Source organism: Panulirus ornatus, chromosome 31, assembly GCF_036320965.1.
Source record: "Panulirus ornatus isolate Po-2019 chromosome 31, ASM3632096v1, whole genome shotgun sequence".
Taxonomy (NCBI): Eukaryota; Metazoa; Arthropoda; class Malacostraca; order Decapoda; family Palinuridae; genus Panulirus; species Panulirus ornatus.
The window spans coordinates 3,582,501-3,604,507 of NC_092254.1; the positions used below are offsets into that span (position 1 = coordinate 3,582,501).

At 38.8% G+C, this 22,007-nt stretch overlaps 3 protein-coding genes across 11 annotated transcripts in view; 2 read left to right on the top strand and 1 right to left on the bottom strand.

Moving 5' to 3' along the window:
• The window catches only part of SIDL (SIDL trafficking protein particle complex subunit 10), a 40,072-nt gene extending 36,889 nt beyond the window's left edge, over positions 1–3,183 (top strand). For 2 of the 4 annotated variants that reach the window (XM_071680379.1, XM_071680381.1), the window contains exons 23-24: positions 1,099–1,254; positions 2,162–3,183. In XM_071680379.1, the coding sequence (XP_071536480.1) occupies positions 1,099–1,253 (155 nt within the window). In that variant the 3' untranslated portion in view covers position 1,254; positions 2,162–3,183. Of the gene's footprint in view, positions 1–1,098 lie in introns of all 4 variants that reach the window. The other 2 variants (XM_071680378.1, XM_071680380.1) reach the window with 1 other exon arrangement.
• Positions 3,184–3,706: 523 nt separating this feature from the next.
• LOC139758712 (beta-1,3-glucosyltransferase) lies at positions 3,707–21,658 on the bottom strand. Of its 5 annotated transcripts, none has more exons than XM_071680387.1 (13): positions 21,520–21,658; positions 19,327–19,827; positions 17,997–18,047; positions 16,230–16,333; positions 13,502–13,575; positions 12,346–12,457; positions 8,812–8,948; positions 7,237–7,414; positions 6,843–6,978; positions 5,831–5,972; positions 5,304–5,448; positions 4,301–4,426; positions 3,707–4,171 (listed from the first exon to the last, which is right to left on the bottom strand). In XM_071680387.1, the coding sequence occupies exons 2-13, from the start codon at positions 19,343–19,345 to the stop codon at positions 4,013–4,015; spliced, it is 1,383 nt and encodes a 460-aa protein (XP_071536488.1). In that variant the 5' UTR covers positions 19,346–19,827; positions 21,520–21,658; the 3' UTR covers positions 3,707–4,012. The 5 variants fall into 5 exon arrangements, with proteins under 5 accessions (XP_071536488.1, XP_071536485.1, XP_071536486.1 ...); XM_071680384.1 differs by having other exon boundaries at positions 16,230–16,336; XM_071680385.1 differs by having other exon boundaries at positions 17,997–18,050.
• Positions 21,598–22,007, top strand: part of sl (small wing phospholipase C gamma 1) — a 103,192-nt gene continuing 102,782 nt past the window's right edge. Inside the window, exon 1 of one of the 2 annotated variants that reach the window (XM_071680376.1) lies at positions 21,598–21,692. The gene's annotated coding sequence lies outside the window, so the exon portion shown is untranslated. Of the gene's footprint in view, positions 21,965–22,007 lie in introns of both variants that reach the window. The other variant, XM_071680375.1, reaches the window with a different exon arrangement.

Here is a 22,007-nt window from a genome sequence, read left to right on the forward strand (position 1 = left end):
ATACTTCCCACGTATTCCCTGCGTGTCGTAGAAGGCGACTAAAAGGGAAGGGAGCGGGGGGCTGGAAATCCTCCCCTCTCGTTTTTTTTTTTTTCCAAAAGAAGGAACAGAGAAGAGGTCCAGGTGAGGATATTCCCTCAAAGGCCCAGTCCTCTGTTCTTAACGCTACCTCGCTATCGCGGGAAATAGCGAATAGTATGAAAAAAAAAAATATATATATATATATATATATATATATATATATATATATATATTTGAATAAATAAGCTTAGAAAGCAAATGTGATAAGCAAGCATATGACACCAAGAGTTATGTGTATGTATGATTTTAGAAAGCAAATGTGATAAGCAAGCAGATGCACCTAGAAGTTATGTGTATGTTAATGTTTAGTTTTGGTGAGTGTGATAAGCAAGCATACAACACTTACAAGTAAGTTATATGTATGTCAATGATGTTTAGAAAATAAGCGTGATAAGCTTGTGTTTCCCTTGGCAACACATTCAATAAATGGCCAGGCAGTTTTGAGCCAGAAAGTCCATCTCGAGGGAGAAATAAGGGAATTTTTTCATCTATTAAAATACAGCGAAGGTTATATAAATGTTTTTATGGTGGCATGGTACACTGCCAAGCAGATGATGGTGTATATGGCATATATGATAGTTCTCAAAAAGAACTGAGAATGGGGAGATGATTTTCTTTTTTTCCACTTGGTAAAAGAGGAAGTGACTGGAGATCAAAAAGGTGCAAGGGCTTTAAAAAGAGGACAAATAAGAGATGATGAGATAGTATTGGCAAACTTTATGGAGAATCAAAAATTTTTAGGTCAGAGAAGAATAAGCAGAAACATCAGGTAAGGATTCGGATGAGGAAATGGTATGGGTTGAGCTAGAGTTGCCCTTTACCAATGGCCTGTTAGGGGTGAGGCACTAAAGGCTAAGAAGCAGCTCTGGAGTTCACTAGTTATGGAGACTCAATTGCTGTGACCACCCTCTTGAGGGAGTTACAGTTGGAAACAGATGTCAGAGATATAGATTGATAGTTTAGGAGTATAGTAATTAGTGCAGCAAGCTTAATAAATTCGTTTTACCTATGCAACAGATGGAGGAAGGAAAATGGATTACATTGGAAGTGCCTCATCTGTGCCACGCCTGCAACCCTTCACTCCAGGACAGGTTTACAATTTCAGTAAAGCTCAGCAAGTTCATGTCCTGCCTGCTTCAAACACTCTCCAGGGTGACCTGTCTCTTACTTAAAGTATGATGTCGCCCACACTTTTATATTGGCTATCATGTTCACTGGCCTCATGATATAGTACATTATTGTATGGGACACACTAGCTTTGTAACATATTTGGCTTCTGCTGTATCCTCATGTGTGATATACATTAACTTGTTAGATGATTTCAAGATGTGTATTCATGTAATATATGATGGCTTCTGATGGAAATGAGCTCTTGAGAATGATTAGTTTGTAATATACACTGTAGTGGCATGCAACATAATGCAGTTTGTAATGCACACTAGCTACTGGTCTGGCATGTATACTTTTTTTGTGACACATAACAAGTACACAGTAACAGTGAGACTGAAGTTGCATGTTATACACACGGTGACTTCTTTCTCTCTCTTGTGAAGCACAGGATCAACACAAGACCTCACTATGGAAGCCATTTTTACCTCAGTTATCACTTGGTCATAACAAGTACAGAGCAGGCAACATTTCCCCCCCCTCCAGGTAATACCTCTTGTTAATCCTTGATCATGGTGGATAATCAATTTTCCATCATAACAGGTTTGTATTATCAAATTGAAAAATGTATTACTGTAATTAAAGCTAGAAATATGAACTAAAGAGAGTAAAAATGAAGAATAGCATTAAAATACATGTACCATGGTCCTTGATATACAGGGGTATGTGTTGCTACAGATTGGTGTGCAGATCAAATTTGCATTTATCAAACCTATTATTACACAATACAGATTTTACTAATCATGATGGATAATCATTATTGAAAAATCCATAAGTAAGTTTGATTTCAAGTTGCTTATTCTTATTTTGATCTTGTATATGAATATATAGTCACTTTACAATTAGAAAAATGTATACTTCTGAATTTCACTGCAGCATTTATTCTTAATATTTATTCACTTTGGCATTGCAGAATATGTAAATTAGACTTCACTATGGGCCTTAGCATGTGAAAAAGATCGACTTGGGATGGCTGCAACATTACATGGTTTCTGTAAATCAAATATATAAACTGGCCCAACTGAATGCAACTATCTGAAGCTACCCAGAATGCATTAAAACCAGGGTGCAGTTGGCAAAATATTGGAATAAATAATTGAAAGATGACAGAAACTATCTCTAGGTCAGAGGATCATACAGTTATGATAAACCCACCAGGTTCTGATGGCATACAAGCAACAAAAACCCGTTAACAAACGTTTGGCCCACTTACCTAATACTAAGGACACTCAGGGGCATGTCTTGCACAGGAGCTTCATGGCACTTTGGGTGCTTTTGGGTTGCATGAGGTAGCACTAGTAAGTCCATAGCCATCAACCCCACCCTCACCAGAGCGAGACACCTAGGTTCCCCAGGTTCACATATGAATCATAGGCTCAAGATCCACAGAGGTACCAGTACAATCATGATTTGAATATGAGAACCTTGAGCTCTTCTATGGACCCTCAAGACTTTTGTCATAACTGTACACAAAGCAGTCTTACTTGGGCATCAGAGAACTCTGCCCCTTGGCATGATATCTGAAGTGCCACTGCCACTAGCTTATGTTATAACAGAAACAAAACTGTAACAGGAATTTTGAAAAGTGTTGTAATAATTAACAGATAAGTAAGAGTTCTTATGTGGAAATGGTCACTATTGATACTGAGGATTTTGATATGTAACAAGTTTATGTTGATAGTCTGCTCTGTCATTTTTACTTGTTGGTGCTCATAATTGTTTGTTACTATATTATGAATGATATATATGTAGCATAGTTTGTGAAATTATATCTACATGGCACAGTAGTAAATGTATATATGTTGATAGGCATTTGTATATAATCAGATTTATCTGTAAATACCTGTTTTGATTAAAAGTTTATACAGACTTTAGATATTTATGTATATAAGGTTTGTTTTGAATTTCCACTGAAAAATAAAATGAAACTAAAAGGTTTTGCTTTTAACTACTTGTGCCTCTGATATCCTAACATTCACGTGTATATACATACACATACACGTATATACATAGACACCCACACACGCACATACACATATACATAAAGACCCATACACGCACATACACATAGACATATACATGTATACACATGTACATATTCATACTTTCCTGCCTTCATCCAGTGCTACCCCACACCACAGAAAACAGCATCGCTACCCCCGTGCTTCAGTGAGGTAGCTCCAGGAAAACAGACAAAAAAGGCCACATTTGTTCACACTCAGTCTCTAGCTGTCATGTGTAATGCACCGAAACCACAGTTCCCTATCCACATCCAGGCCCCACAGACCTTTCCAGGGTTTACTCCAGATGTTTCACATGCCCTAGTTCACCTATTTAGTGATGGGAAAGGAGAATACCGTACCACTTGTACACTTCAAGTGGAATAAGGATAACTGAAGTACAAGGAAAGTTTCTCAATAACCAATGTCACCTGCAAACTATAAAAATAAAATAAATCTTTAAAGCTGATTCACATTTTATTGGTTTGCTCTCAAATTACAAAGGCAGCAACTTTCTTGACATATTTTTCAATGGTTATTCTTTACTTCATGAAGTATGAGTGTTATAAACTTCAAAGTCATTTTTCTTAACTGCCAAATCTTTATGTACAATCAGCATCAGCATTGTTGGTTCACTAATGGAAACATGGTACTATGAGCTAATCTAGAATACTCCAGGAGAGAAGTTACTTATCTATGGTCAATGTAGACTCCAGCAGGCCAGGTAGCGAGCGATCCCCTCGTGTGTACAACATTCATAAGTCCTACAGTTCAGTATGGACACTTGCTGGAAAATGTTCGCTGGTAGAAGGATGGTCAAGCCAATGGCTAAACACGTGTTGTGGCTCCACCATCCAGTACTTATGAAAGGATATAAGGGACTCCCCCTGTAGCAGTTCTTCAGGATAATCCATAGGTCGAGCCTAATCAAATACATGCAAATTAATATCAATTCTGCTAGTGATAAGTACTGAGGAAGAAAATATAATTATTGAACAAATTCATCTAAACATGGGGTAAGAAACACTGATAAGACTAATGTAGGAGCTTACCTGATGGAAAGCTGAGGAGTGAATTATGGGAACCATGAGCCGCTTGAGACACATCCCAAGAAACATATCATCTGGAGTGTCATTGCTGGGACACTCACACACACCAGGAACTGCTAGTTGCTCCACCTAAAACAGAGGTTTGTACCAAGTTAAAATATCAAAAGAGTAATCTGAGTTTTCTCAGGGTCATCTCCACTACTGCTTACACACACACAAAGGAAATAGCAAGCTGTTCATATCCTACATAAGGCAAAAACTTGAATATGCTTCTCAAGTTTGGTCACTTCACTGCACTTAAAGAAGCACAAAGAGCTAAGAGAGGAAGGTAACAAAGATGGTACAAGGTTGGGGAGGAGCAGTGTGGTTTCAGAAATGGTAGAGAATGTGTGGATCAGGTGTTTGCTTTGAAGAATATGTGAAGAATACTTTGGAAAACAGATGGATTTGTATGTAGCATTTATGGATCTGGAGAAGGCATATGATAGGGTTGACAGAGATGCTTTGTGGAAGGTCTTAGGTGTATATGGTGAGGGAGGTAAGCTGCTAGATGCAGTGAAAAGTTTTTACCAAAGATGTAAGGCATGTATATGAGTAGGAAGAGAGGAGAATGACTGGTTCCCAGTGAAAGACGGTCTGCAGCAGGGGTGTGTAATGTCCCCATGGTTGTTTAAGTTGTTTATGGATGGGGTAGTTTGGGAGTTGAGTATGCAGTCTGCTGGGGATGAGAGGGACTGGGAGGTGAGCACTTTCCAGTCCCTCAGTCAGTTGTTGTTCACTGATGATACAGCTCTGGTGGCTGATTTGAGTGAGAAGCTGCAGAAGCTGGTGACTCAGTTTGAGAAAGTGTGTGACAGGAGAAAGTCGAGAGTAAATGTAAATAAGAGCAAAACTTGCTCCTTAATTTAGATAAGCATTTCATAGGCCTGGCTGATAGTGATCAGCAGTGTAAATCTTATGAAAGTTCAACTGTGATTAATGAAGCAACTGCATTTGTCAGACTTACCAAAGCCTTACTGAAGACCATGCCTCCTCCACCTGTAATGTAGTCATATCCATATGAGGCTGTTGCTGCAAATCCATATTTTTCACCAAGGGCAATGAGGTCTCGAGAATCATAGCAAGACAGCAATGTACGGAGACGAGGAACACTGCAAGAGGAGATAAAATGTCATTCTAAGATACAAACATTCTCTACTAGTCTCCAAGCCGCATTGTTCTTCCCCCAGCCTGATGCTCTTTGCATGCCACCACTCTCAATCATCACTCTTCCACACAATTTACCAGACTCAACTAACTTATACCTCTATAATTCAAACAGTCATTTTTGTTCCCCTTCCCTTTTTTTAGTGACGCCATACAGGCTTTCTACCAGTCCTTAAGCATCTTATCTTGAGACATAAAATGTACAGTAAAAAAAATTCAGTAGAAATGCTAGGGAAGGCCTACATAAACAATCCCAAGAGCAAAGACATACTTGTGTGATCAAGCACAACATATACTACAGATAGAGGAAGAAAACATAAGCCTGACCTGATAAGAGTGTCATCATCCACTATGGCCAACCAATGGATAGAGACAAGCTGTGCTGCTCGACGAATGATGGCCATGGTCTTACCACAGTGGCCATGTTCAGTGTTGGGGATCCCTAATGACAAAGTGCCAAAGAATGGATCTGAAAATGACATATACTCAAGTTACTCAAAATGTAACTTTTGGATTTCTCTCCAGGTTAATGTACCATGAGCCATGTGAGATTGCTCTCTGGGGGTTAGAAAGCTCTTAAACATCTACTGGTAAGGAATACATTCTTCACCCCTTATTAATCATCTACTACATCAGTAATGGCATGGCTAAGCCCAGATATGCCCTCTGACCCATCAACAACCTCCCCCCAGTAATGATGTCACTGATATGCACCTCATTATTTTTGGAGTACAGATGTCAACCCAACAATGGTTACCGCTGGTTAGAAAAAGGTGACCTGAAAGTGTGGGAGTGGAAGGATGGGAAATCTAACAATGAAAATGCTTGCAGGACAACCTGAAGTCTCCAGGACACCAACCTAGAGCCTGCAAGACACCAACCTGGAGCCTGCAAGACACCAACCCGGAGCCTGCAGGATACCACCCTGGAGCCTGTAGGACACTACCCTGGAGCCTGCAGGACACTACCTTGGAGCCTGCAGGACAACAACCTAGAGCCTGCAGGACACTCTCCTGATGCCTGTTTTTCTAGTCTTGTCCTTGTAATTACTATTTGTTGCATCTGTAAATGGTGACAGAGTGGGAAAATGATGTTTCATCCTGCACATGTAAATGCCTAAGAATTAATCATTTTCCTGCAATAATCCCAGGCAAATTCTGTTCTAGTTCTCTTTCCTTTGAGCATGAAAACCTGAAAGATTATCACAAGAATGTTTGAGCAATAATTTGTAACCATCACACTACAGTATTATCTACATGATAATAATGTGTGTCCATCAGACTACAGTTCCATCTTTAAAAGACAATGATTCAGACTAACAGTTGTTGCTGTAACAAACCTTCAGTATCACTGTAAATTGCAAAATTGGTGGCATCCTTAAGCCATGTAGCTTTGATGACGGGCAAACGCTCTGCATGATACCGTACACAACTTTTCACTGCTACATGGATATCGTCTTTCCTTATTACACCATCCTGTAACATGAAAATGAAGATTAGTTCCAAGCGTATCTCATGAAAAGTGATGAATATAAAGCAAGGACTGTGCAAAACATCTTGAAATATGCAGTACTCAGTGTTCACATAACCATTTACCAAAGTAAACCAATTCTCTCAATTCAACACCACAAGACCAAATCTTAAAAATCCTTCTAGCCCATTAGTATGATACAGAACCCTATCCTTGAAGAATACGAATTAGTTAAACTGTTAAATGATATGAAACTGACTTACACAATTCCTGGCTGGATGGAATACCACACTACATTCTGGCTTGTTGTTGATGCAGAAACCTTCATGATGAATCAGTTCAACCCCAGCTGATTTCACAAAGCTTGCAAACTCATACTCAGCATCAATTGTGAAATCTGTACTCTGCCAGGTGGATGAGTTTGTCCATAGCTGAGCTAGTCTGAGTTACAAAAGAGAAAAAAAGCACAGGGTTAGAGGTACTGAATCAGTTATCTTTTTCATCACACTGACAATACATGCACCGCATTAAAACAAGGCTGTAACAGGCTGCATTTTCACACACTTAGGCCAATGATCATCTATGCACTTTTACATTCTGAGGATATGTCATGAAACATCTAATCTACCTATTTACATACTGGATTTTTTTTTTCTGTTTTTGAAACGATTCTACTCTAACCCTATGATCATACTTAACTCCACAAATAACAAACTCCATAATCGAGCCACCAAATATTTGAGGTGGCTTACTCCAGCTGATTACAAACTACTGTTCGTATATGTACCTAACTTAGAATCAGATCTATAATGCAAATTAGCAGTTAGCTTCATTCTCATACCACAAGCACTCCCTCATCAAGTAAACCAAGGATAATTTCCTTATTCAAGATGTCTCTTTCCATATTTAGGATGCTTACCATGTGGCAGGACTGGGTTCAAATCCTTGATGCCCATAAGTAAATCATTATCATGTATTCCATATGTCCATTACATGTTAAAGTTGTATAAAATTTACCATAGTGTTGAAGGATTGAACTGATGCTAGCTATGACCTGTGGGCTGTGCATTTTCCATACTCTTCAGGTCACATGTGATGGGGGATCTCATGGACTATTGGTTGGTCTAAGATGGAAAGCTTTTATTGCCTCATGGTCCAGTGGTTTGAATATCAGCCTACCATGTGGTAGGACTAGGTTTGAATCCTTGACACCTACAGATAATTCATTAACATTTCTCTATAAGTTAGAGACACACTTAAATCATATCCAGTACTAGGGTAAGTGGGTGGCAATAAAATGTTTCAGATGTCATTCTGTATTTAAGTTTAGAAATGTGTTTATATGCTTAATTTCCTTTCTTACTTGATACATAATTGCAGATACATGAAAAAATTAAACTATGAGCATATAGATACATATATTCTTATACATATTCGCCATTTCCCACGTTAGCAAGGTAGCATTAAGAACAGAGGACTGAGCCTTAGAGGGAAAATCCTCACTTGTCCCCTTCTCTGTTCCTTCTTTCATCTTTGCAGTACAAAGTGAAATTACAGAATGTATGACAGCCAAACAAATGTAAGAGCATCTGAAGAAGTAACATCATCAGTGACTGTATGAAAATAACTGTTTCTACACCTATTTCTAAACACAGTACCAACCACTGCAAATGCCCAACTATAGTCACATTCCTATCAATGTATGAAATTGCTCTGAGGATACAGATGAATAATATAAAAGAGTAAAGCTATCTAGACTACAAAGAAATATGTCCTTACTTGATATAAAATCAGACCAACATATCCACTATATGGTAGTTTGAGAGACAGAGAGCTACCTGATGAGCAAGGTCGTAGACAGGACAAAGCCTGCTCTGCTATCAGGGAAGAGGAAGGGATGATCCTGGTCCACCCGGGCAAAATGGTGGATTATGGTCTCTTCTCTGTCCTTCACACCACGCCCAGCGAATAGAAACTGTGAAATATCATGACAATAACAAATAAAATAACTATTGACATTCAGTATCAACTATTTCTTACAGTATTTCCACTTACATGAGGTGGGTATAGTACATACAATCTGTAAGTTTCTCACACATGCAATGAGCTTATGTCCAGAGTGCTTAAGTGAAAAAGAACTTGCAAGTTAAAATCATAACTTAATTTTTCAATCTGCAGACTAAACTGAGTCCTTATGTAAGACTAACTTTCTGATTCACATATCCACATGTACAAACTAAATCTTTCCACTGCAAGCAAGCAATCATTCCCTCAGCATCATCATCTGAAACACCTCTAGCTCTATGTATTGTAAACACTGCACATGTCTATCTTTTTCAGCCAACCTTTTATTGTACATCTTCCATCATACCACTATAAATCTTTGCCAACCCATTACCTCCTTTGTTACCACTTCACCAAATATCTTTACTAAGCCATCACCATATACTTTTACTTAAACCATCGCCTATCATGTGTCTATATCACCATACATCTTCACCAATCTTTAACATTAAATATACAAGGAGTGGCAAGAAAAAGGAATGAATAGTTCAAAAAAAGAAGTCACAAGGCAAAGGACTGTCAAGAAGTGCCATGCCCTCCAGCACTTGCAAGGTAAAAGAGAGCAAGGAGTAACTATACCAGGATAAGAAAGGAGAAACAAATAAACTTTGAAAAGAATATTGTGGTAAATGCAGACAGCATACACAAATTCTAAAAAGATGTCTATTAAGAGAGAATGTTCTAGAGATGAGGCTCCAAAAGCATAAAATACCCTTCCCGTACAGTTCAAATAGGTAATTACAAAGATGTAATTACTTCATCTTTTGTATTGTGTCACAGGGTTCATATCAATTCTTGCTGAGGGCTCTTTTTGTACCTAGAAGAAAAACATGTACATTCTCTTTCTTTACATTAAACTTTCACGTTTGTCAGAGTAAAAAGCTAATAAATGGGTTTGCATACTTTTTCCTTGTACAAATCCATGTTGGCTTTTGTTCTGTTACTGCTTCTGATCGAAAGTTCTAATTTGTGTTTTTATCACTCTTTTAAAGACTTATTAAAAGTAAAGTCAAGTTAATAGGTCTGTACCATTTAGATATCTTCTTGCATCCTATTTTGTGGACTGGTGTTACATACGCCATCATATGGATCAGGAGAAAGCATATAATATGTTAGGTAAAGATGCCTTGTGGAAGTTCTCAAAAATATACTGTGTGGGAGGAAAGGTACTAGAAGCAGAGAAGTTTTTATCAAGGGTGTATGGCATGTGTACGATTAGGAAAAGAGAGTGAATGATTCAAAGTGAAGGTTGGTCTGTGGCAGGAGTATGTAATGTCATCATGGTTGTTTCACTTGTTTTTGGAAGGAGTGGCCACGGAGGTAAATGTGAGAGTCTTGAAGGGAGGAGCAAGTAAGCAGTCTGTAAGGGATGATAAGGCCTGGGCAGTGAGTCATTTCTTGTTTGCTGATGATACAGATTCAAGTGTGAAACTGCAAAAGTTGGTGACTGAGTTTGGAAAGGAATGTGAAAGGAGGAAGTTGAGAGTAAATGTGTATAAACTCAAGTTATTTGGTTTAGCAGCAGAGTTGAGAGACAGGTTAGTTGGGGTGTGAGTTTGAATGGAGAAAAACTGGAGGAAGTTAAGTGTTTTAGATACCTAGGAGAGGACATGGCAGCAATGGAATCATGGAAGTGAAAGCAAGTCATAGAGAAGGGGAGGGACCAAAGGTTATGGAAACACTAAAGAATGTGTGGAAAGAAAGATCATTATCTGGGGTGGCAAAAACGGGTATGTTTGAAGGTATAGCACTCCCAATATCATTATATGGATGTAAGGCATGGGCTAAAGATAAGACTGTACAGAGGAGATGGGTGTGTTGGAAATGAAATCTTTAAGACAATATGTGCTGTGAGGTGGTTTGATTAAGTAATGAAAGGGTGAAAGAGATATGTGACAATAAAGAGTGTGGTTGAGAAAGCTAAAAAGCATGTCCTGAAATGGTTTTGGACAAAGAGAGAGACTGAGAGGAAAGGCTGACAAAGAGGATATATGGATCAGAAGTGGAGGGAACCAGGAAAAAAGGGAGACTAAATTATAGATGGACAGATGGGAAAAAAAAGATTTTGAGCTATCAGAAACAGAATATGCAGGTGGGTGAAAAGCATGCACAGGATAGAGTGAATTGAAGTGATGTGGCAACAGAGGTTGATGTGCTGTCAATGAACAGAAACAGGGCATGCAAAATGTATGGAGTAAACCATGGAAAGATCTGTGGGGCCTGAATGTGGACAGGGAGTTGTGGTTTCAGTACATTACACATGGCAGCTAGAGAATGGATGTGAGTGACTGCAACTTTTCTAATCTGTCTCTGGTGCTACCTCAATAATGTTGGAAATGGCAATCAAGTATCAAAGAATATATTCATTTTCACACTATTCACCATTTCCTGCATTAGCCAGGTAGTGTTAAGAACAGAGGACTAAGCCTATGTAGGAATATCCTCACTTGATCCCTTCTCTGCTCCTTCTTTTGGAAAATTAAAAACGAGAGTGGAGGACTTCCAGCCCCCTGCTCCCTCCCCTTTTAGTTGCCTTCTATGACATGCAGGGAATAGGTGGGAAGTATTCTTTCTCCCCTATCCCTAGGGATAGGGGAGAAAGATACATACATACATATACATTTCAACATTATACATGACAGCTAAAGACTGAGTGTGAACGAATGTGGCCTTTGTTGTCTTTTCCTAGTGCTACCTCGCGCACATGCGGGGGGGGAGGCGGTTTTTCATTTCATGCGAGGTGGGGTGGTGACAGGAATAAATAAGGGCAGACAGTATGAATTATGTAAATGTGTATATATGTATATGTCTGTGTGTGTGTATATATGTATATGTTGAGATCTATAGGTATGTATATGTACGTGTGTGGACGTGTATGTATATACATGTGTATGTGGGTGGGTTGGGCCATTCTTTTGTCTATTTCCTTGCGCTACCTCGCTAACGTGGGAGACAGCGACAAAGTATAATAAGTAAATAAAAAAATATTCAACAATATACATACACAGACATATACCTATAAACACATGTACATATTCATACTTGCTGCCTTCATCCATTCCCATTGCCATCCTGCCACACATGAAATGGCATACCCCCTCCCCAGTGAGATTGTGCCAGGAAGAGATGAAAGAGGTAACGTAAGGCATAAAGTTGTGTAATGGTAAAGGAATTCAAATATGCAGAGGTGAGATGAATCTTTTTTGTAAAAGGAATCAACTCCTGATTAACAAGAAACCAAATCATCACTAAAATCTTGAAAATACAAAATTTACAGAAACTTCTAACATATCATGACACACACAGACCTGGGTGGAATTATAATCATGAAGAATATCCACAAGTTTCTCTAGTCTGACCAGGGTCCACTCCTCCAGCAGCACTATCCATGAGCTGTTGCTCCCATGTTGTTGGCTCAAACTGTTCAGAGAAATTCATAGTAGGGTTGCTTAGCTATGAACATACCTATGTGAACATGACATTCTAATGGTCAGAATCAAAACATTCCTACCTTAAGCAATATCCAGGATAAAAACATTCCCATCACATGTAATGTCCAGCACCATAACATTCCTATAATCAAAATGACTTATCAAAATACAAATTAATCAGTCTGATAAGGCTTTTCTTGTTATGTAATGCAGTGGCCCATGCAAAATATACACCAAAAACCTAGTTCACATCTCACATTCTAAAATATTCTCAGTGATACAATCTTATTGTCCTTTCATGATTATCTAATTCTTCCAGAAAACTTTCTTCTATCTATCCTAGTTAAAAAGAGTCTTTTCTCTCTTAAAAAGAATCATACAAATTAATATAAACTCTGTCTGCTGGCTTATTTGAACATACCACTGGTCCTACACTTAACGCAGTACTGGATACAATAAAATACATCAGACCCTAAATAATACACAAAGTAAGGTTTACTCAGAACAATCACTGGCTGTGCAGCAACCACAAATACTTATCTCCTGCACAATGAAACAAATACTTCCTGAAATAATCCCACTTCATCATGCTTGGCACTCAATTCTTTGCAACACCACTAAAACCTTCCTATCCAGACCACTTCATAATTATCATCCAACCCACAAATAGAAAAAAGCTTACCCCTGCTTCACACTTTAGCAACCAGTACTGTACTTACAAATCACCCCACTCCCAACAAAAACAAAAACAAAATGTACCTCATTCCTGAATAATATATGAAGACAAATTGATAAAAATAAGTTGCTTACAAACATCCACCTGTCTCCTGTGTCTGGTACCTTTAAGGGATTTTCCTTCATCATAGGGCTTGATAATGGAGTTCCCTTTTGCACTTAATATTCATTGTAAAGATGTAGGGATTTCAAAGCTTGTTGATGTATGGAATGAGGATATGGAAGGTTTGAAAAAGATGATATATTGTATGAAGAGGTTGTGCTTCCATAATCATGGCTGAAGCACAGCATAACTAACCTTTCCAGCAGAGGAAAGTATGTCCATGCAGCAGAAGTAGGCCAATCCTCTGATGCCACATGGACCTCACATGGCTGAAACATGCAAACACACTCTGTAACATTTTGATACTGATCCCAAATCCTGTCTCTTCTGTCTATATCAATATCTGTGTATCAGACTACATATCTATCTACCTATTACTGTTACTCTACTCCCAATGTAATGGGGTAGATCAGATACACACAGACTCTGCTTCATCACTTATAATCATCCTAAAGTTCTAAACCTATGCAATGTGTTTAAGTGAAAAGTGCATTTCTACAATCATAGCAGGGCTTTTTGCTTTCATACTTTACAAACTAATTTGGCTTTCCAAATGAGATCATCATCTGCTTACACACTAACTCCATACACAAAATGCTTCCTTTGCATCCAATTGTTAAAATTCCTCACCAATATACCTCTTGCTTCTTCATCTCAAATATCCTTATCCATCACTAATATTCCTCTAGGTTCTTCATCATATATATCCTTATCCTTCACAATATTCCTCTTGCTTCTTCATCTTAAATACCCTTATCCCTTACCAACATTCTTTCTTGCTTCTTCATCGTAAATATCCTTATCTCTACTCAATACTCCTCTAGCTTCTTCATCTTAAATATCCTTATCCCTCACAATATTCCTCTAGTTTCTTCATCTTAAATATCCTTATCCCTCACAAAGATCCTCTAGTTTCTTCATCTTAAATATCCTTATCCCTCACCAATACTCCTCTAGCTTTTTCATCTTAAATGTCCTTATCCCTCATCAATACTCCTCTAGCTTCATCTTTAATATCCTTATCCTTCATCAATACTCCTCTTGCTTCTTCATCTTAAATATCCTTTTCCTTTACCAATACTCCTTTTGCTTCTTCATCTTAAATATCCTTATCCCTCATCAATACTCTAGCCTCATTTTAAATATCTTTATCAATACTCCTCTAACTTCATCTTAAGATTTGGAATGCATGTATAGTACCATTGTATAAAGGCAAAGGGGATAAAGTTGGGAGTTCAAACTACATACAGAGGTATAAGTCTGTTGAGTATACCTGAAATATCATATGGAGGGTAATGATTGGGAGGGTGAAGGCATGTACAGAGCATCAGATTGGGGAAGGAGCAGTGTGGTTTCAGAAGTGGTAGAGGGTGTGTGGATCAGGTGTCTTCTTTAAAGAATGTGTGTGAAAAATACTTACAAAAACAGATGGATTTGGATGAGGTATTTATGGATCTGGAGAAGACATATGATATGGTTGATAAAGATGCTTTGTGGAAGGTCTTACGAATATATGGTGTGGGAGGTAAGCTGCTAGAAGCAGAGAAGTTTTTACCAAGGGTGTAAGGCATGTGTATGAGTAGGAAGAGAGGAAAGTAATTGATTCCCAGCAAAGGTCGGTGTGTGGCAAGGGTGTGTGATGTTACCATGGGTGTTTACTCTGTTTATGGATGGGGTGGTGAGGAAGGTAAATACAGGAGGAGAGTGATTGGTTCCCAGCAAAAGTCGTGTGTGGCAAGGGTGTGTGATGTTATCATGGTTGTCTAATTTGATTATGGATGAGGTGGTGAGGGAGGTAAATACAAGAGTTTTGGAGAGAGGGGTGAGTTTGCAGTCTGTTGAGGATGAGAAAGCCTCAGTAGTGAGTCAGACGTTCTCCGATGATACAACACTGGTAGCTGATTTGAATGAGAACTGCAGAAGTTGGTGACTGAGTTTGGAAGAGTGAGTGAAAGGAGAAAGTTGAGATTAAATGTGAATAAAAGCAAGATTATTAGGTTCAGCAGGATTGAGGGACAAGTTAGCTGTCTCTCTTTCCACGCATTCTTCAGTGCACTCAAGACCTTTGCCCCCTTACCCACCCTATGGCTCAATTCAGCTCCTATGGTTACATTCACTGCTGTATATTCTCTTAATGCATTCAAAATACTTTACTTCATCCAAGTTCTCTCCATTCAAACTCGCACTCTGAATAACTGCTTCCTTTTTCACTGCTAAACCAAACAGCCTTGCTGTTATTCACACCTGCTCTCAACTTTCTCCTTTCACATACTCTCCCATACTCAGACACCAGTTTCTCACTTGAATCTCCCATCAATTCCAGGTCATCAGTAAACACTAACTGACTAATTTTCAGGCACCCCAACCCCAACAGACTGCATATAACAGCTCTTCTCTCCAAGACCATTGCATTTATCTCCCTCACCTCCCCATCCATGGACAGATCAAACAGCCATGATGGCATCACACACTCTTAACATAGACCCACCTTCAACTGGAACCACTCACCCTGCTCTCTACCCACACACACACTTGCTTTACTCTCATGATAAAAGCTCCTCACTGCTTCTAATAAATCTCCTCCTGTACTATACATTCATTTTATCTTCCTTAAAGCACCTCTATCAACCCTAAACTATCATCATTATCATTACCATATAACCCCAGGACCCAATTCTTAATGATCCAGACACTCCTGCAGCTTCAAGATTGCACTACACTCAGTAGCAGGGACAGAAGGACTCCTATGAAAAGAGTTTTTTCATAAGATTGTACTTTGTTTCATCAACTGACAAAGATATTGCCTTACCAAAGGTGACTTTTCATTAATGTTATAATCTAAAGTAGGTGGAGTCCAGTAACACTAAACTATGATCTAAATCAATAAAGCTCCAGGTCCTCAAAAATTATGAGTCATACATACCAGGCCAAGGTGTTTAGCATCAGAGATGATATGGGAAGCCAACTGTCTTGCAGCATCATAATGTGAAGCAATCTCTTGGTTCAAAATCACAAAAACAAAGCTGTCTGCTGTGAAACAATACCACAGAGATTTTTACTTACTAACTGATGGATTCCACAGCAAGGTATATGAATCATATGCAAAAGTAAGTTAGATATTACTCAAGCCTTGATAAGAAATACCCTGTAACATTCTTTCATTAACTTTACAGTTCTCTTGATCTACCAACACTCAACTGTATCTGGCAAAAAATAAGCTTCTAGAGTAATTAGAGTAATGAATGAGCAAAGTCAGAACTGTAAATACAAAAGCCACAGCTAAAATACAGGTATTCCTGGCTGAACAGGATGGATATACTCCTTTATAAAATTGGCCAGAAGGTGAAACTTCTAGTAAGAGAAACCCATCATCCAAAAGACTCCCATGAAAAAATTGGAGATGCACTCCTACAAAAAAAGAAAAAGTGGCCCAAAGACATAAACTACTTGGACTGTGACAAGTTCTCCCTTAGCAAGTAAACAGCAGAATCAACCAGATAAAATACACTAGATCTGTCCTCCACAAGTAAAACAGATTTGGTCTGTGATATAACTATCCCAAATACATTACATTCTGATCAAAGCCTAATATAGGTACAAATACATATGGATATTAAACCATTACAGTAAAATGCATGCCACCATGGATGAAAATTCAACAATTTCAGTTATGATGGAAAACAGTAAAAATAGGAAGAAATAATCTTTGAGATGTTAGTGACACAATGGGAATCCTTTTGGAACAACAAAATACATGAGTGTGAAATCTATAACTTCAGAAACAAACATATACCAATGAGAATAAACATATAAGAAATTACATGAAACTGTTGCTAGTATTTGTGTTAATGTTAGAAATAAGTATGAAAAGAGGAGGAAGACAAGTACAATTCCTTATGGAAGCTAATCTCTTTCCTTAGGGGATATGAAAATGGTCACATGTGTTAGATATGTTAGATGAGACATTACATATTCACCTCCCAACTTTTCCAGTTATTGCCTTATAATAAATTTTGAGAGCAATGACACCATGACCTCATTCATCTGAGGCTTTTGAAAAGTCTATATATATAAAAGCAACTGTTTGATATCCAGCATCTATACAATATTATTGCAATGATCAAGTAACTCTGAGAAACATAATCTTCATGTTCTAACACAAACACTGCACTGGATTATGTAAGGTGACTGACTTGAAGAAGTCACTCAGGTTACATTCTAGGCCTGCAATTTAAATATGCATGATGTCAGTGTTATTGGTTGGTAATGATTTGGAATTGCATTGCTTCTTCCCTTGTGGAGTGGGATAATCAAAGTAATAGCAAGTATGAGGTTGAAAACATTAAGATTATAACAGTTTGCAAAGAAAAGAGCAGCAATTTGATCTTTTTTCTTGAAGATAAAAGATGGATGGCAGTGGAAGAACATATAAAATCTACATGACAGAGCAACTTTTTCAACATTAATAAATGACTATAATCCGAAGTTTTCTCATTATATATGGGTAAAAATTAACAACGCTAAAAACATTAACACCATACTTTATATCCATTTCAGAATATGAGTAAAACAAGGCTATTCCTATTTCCTGGATTCATCATAGCATTGTCTCTAAAGCTGCCCATCTTACTTTATAAACATTTCTGTCTTTTATTTCATTCCAATCTATATTGTAGCATTCATGCCTTACCTATCTGTTCAGTCCCATATGTTCCATGAGTGAAGAGCCACACGGTGAAAACTGCTGAAAAACGAACAGAATACTGTACAGGGATATGCACCACTGAAAATGGGGAAATAAAATGTATACAGAAATTTTATTACGGAGAAACAGCCACAAAAATTCCAGAAATAAATCACTTAAATATATAGTACAGGGAGAGAGTTCTACACTCACAGGCTCCCATCTCCTGAACTTTCTATGCCATCAAATAGTATTTTAAACCTTTGTGAACTGCCAGCATTCACTACCTCACTGGTTAACTTCAAACTAGTACTTCTTATTGCCCTTTCTATCTTTTTGCCCAGCTTTTTGTTAAAGCCACTGGCTACTTTAATGTTGCATCTCTTGAAGAACTGCTCATATCAGTAGTATCCAGCTAACTGAGGAACCTGATTACCATTATTGGGTTCATCCTCTCTTCTCTGTTAATGGTGGACTTTTGTAGCCCTCAGCCTCTCACTGAAGCTCAATTCCCTTAATTCAGATACCACCTTAGTTGCTCTTCCTTGTATACTCTCAATCAGATCTTTGTTCTTAATTAGTGCAATGACCAGCCTTGAGAGGCATAATCCAGATTTGGTCTGATATATGTAGTGAATGATTTTATGAACATGTCCTTGTCCATATATCTGAATACAATTCTTATATTTACTAGAAGAAAGTCTGCCACTTTCACAATTCTCCTAATGTATGATGCACAATGATTACCCCATCTTTTTCATAGGCAGATTCTAGTAATCTATTTCCTGAGAGGTAATAATCACATCAAAGTCTTCTTTCACTATGTTCCCTCCTCATCACTACATACTTACTTGGACTGAATCTCATCCATTGATCTGACCAATTTTAGTCGGTCCAGGCCCCCCTGTAGGCTGGTGCAATTATCATCTTTCTTTAGTTCTCTCATGACATTGGCATCATCTGCAAATGTCTTTTAGATATGATTCCAGTCCATCAAGCAAATCATTTACGTACATCTAGCAGAGGACAAAAGATTGAGACTATGGAACTATGAAACTTGAAGTGAACCACAGGGTGGGAGAGGTGACAAACTCATAGGTGCATCAAGGTGTGCAGAAGGAGAGGTCAGTGTCTGTGAAGGCAAAGATGAGTATGTCTGAAGGTACAGTTAAGCAAAATAGTGGATGTGAACAAATGAGGCTGTTCTCTGTTTCTAGCATTATCTCACTAATACAGGGAACTGTGAACAAGTAGGAAAAAAGGCACTACTTCAGTATTTTGCTGAAAAAATATCAATCCTGATTATATCTAGCTACAAAAAAGCATACCAACTTACATCTTAATAAGCCCACCATATCTTGAAGTTTCCACAGTACTTAAATCTTTTCTCTCCTTAACAGCAGCACATCAACACTGGTGTATTCTCCTATGTTACCTTTGAGCTTTATGATACTACCCTTGAGCATAATACACAATGATAAGACTTCTGAATATAACAGTGCTACACCTGAGGAAGATGACAGTGAGGTATGGGAGAAGAATGGTGACACTGATAAGTACATATGCCACTAAAATCTTCTCATATCATTTGTGGCACTTTTGGCACTGATACTGTACAAAGTTCACCACTTGCATTTATATTGTCTCATGTCACTCACAGCATCAATGGTACTCTCTTTTTTCTTACTTCACCAGCAGCACAAATGGCACAGGTATCTTCTCTCTACATCATCAGCAGCAGCCAAAGCACCAACATCTTCTCAAATACCTCTGCCAACACTATGAGCATCCCATCTCAGTCCATTTTCACAAATTCTGCATGGTTGAGCCATCCATTCTACCTGTAGAATGCAACATCATATACAAAAACTCCAGATTGAAAGCTTACTTAATTACTTATCTACAAACACAGACCATATGATATCATTTCACATAATCACATATCCCTTACTATATAGGAATCAAACGAAGAAGAACGGCCTGTCCATTCATATACACATATATGTACATAGGGACTGGGGAGAAAGAATATTTCCCACGTATTCCCGCATGTCACAGAAGGTGACTAAAGAGGGTGGGAGCTGGGGCCTGCTAACCCCCCCCCTTGTATCTAAATTTCTAAACAAGGTAGCGCTAAGAACAGAGGACTGGGCCTTTTTTGGAATATCCTCACCTGGCCCCCTCTGTTCCTTCTTTTGGAAAAAAAAAAAAACGAGAGGGGAGGATTTCCAGCCCCCCGCTCCCTCCCCTTTAAGTCGCCTTCTACGACACGCACGGAATACGTGGGAAGTATTCTTAATCCCCTATCCCCAGGGATATATATATATATATATATATATATATATACATATATATTTATTATTTATTCATTTTGCTTTGTCGCTGGCTCCCACATTAGCGAGGTAGCACAAGGAAACAGACGAAAGAATGGCCCAACCCACCCACATACACATGCATATACATGCACGTCCACACACGCAAATATACATACCTATACATCTCAATGTATACATATATATACACACACAGACATATACATATATACGCATGTACACAATTCATACTGTCCGCCTCCATTCATTCCCATTGCCATCCCATCACACATGAAATAAAAACCCCCTCCCCCCAAATGTGTGCGAGGTAGCGCTAGGAAAAGACAACAAAGGCCACACTCACTCACACACAGTCTCTAGCTGCCATGTAATAATGCACCGAAACCACAGCTCCCTTTCCACATCCAGGCCCCACAGAACTTTCCATGGTTTACCCTAGACGCTTCACATTCCCTGGTTCAATCCATTGACAGTATGTCGACCCTGGTATCCCACATCGTTCCAATTCACTCTATTCCTTGCACGCCTTTCACCCTCCTCCATCTTTCCACCTCCAATTTGGAAATTGACCTACCCTCCCATATTCCCTAACAGCTCCAGCTCCTCTTTCTACATTCATACATCTACTCCTATAACAAAAGGAGCTAAACGAACTATATTCCATATCACATACCACTATTGCTAGCTGTTTCAAGAATGACTAACCCTGGTTACAACCCTCTTACTGACCCTGTCACAGACCTGCCCTATAGAAGTGGACCCCATACCTAGCCACATGTAATTCTGCCTATAGAATTCACCTTTTTTTTTTTTTATGAATGACACCTTTTTGTCTGAACAGTGCTTCCTCTACTACCCCTTGGAGATACCAGCCCTTAGCATCTTCACAAGATACAAGTTGGGCCAGGTGGTTCAGTATAAGAGAAAAATGTAAATGATGTCAGAAGTGTCTGTTTGTTAGCTGGCACACTTAATTCTATGTCATCCGCCAGCTGTACCAATGTCTATAAAGAAATCTGTTGGCAAAATAAGGGCCATATCAGGAATATACCTGGACTGTGAAACATAGAGTGGAACACAATAGAGCAAAGGCAGATGGTTGTGTGAGAGGGACATTATAATGACAGACATGTGTACAACAGTCATGGAAGAAGTACACTGGCAGGATCAAGAGACCATACTGAGGTGATGACTACCTACCAACCCAACCCACCACTGTTTGTCAACACGTTTATAATGTTTGTGTATTCTCGACTATTGGCTAGGACTACATTTAGCCGACCAATCATCCTTTTCTTGAATCCTGAGGTTGTGTGTGTGATGACAGGAGCCAATCAGCGAACGGCCGACAGCCAATCAGGAACCCGTGGTACGTACTGCAAGGAATTGGTTTATCTGTTTACATGGAGTTTGTGTTAGTTGTGTCATCTGTGGGGTGTTGCCTGACTCACTGCACCAAAATACAGTCATTGTCCCTGGCTTCCTTCCTCCCTCCTGCTGACGTAATAGTGAGGTGGTGTGGTGAGGCGGATATGAGAGAGGAGTCGTGAGGAGGCCAGCCCGGGGTGAGGCTCTTGCCCACATCACCTCACCTCTACATACATATTTTCCACTCACCCACGCTTCTCATATTTGAGAGAGGTAATTTTTGAGTTTAGGAGCTCGGGAATTTGGACTGGAATAT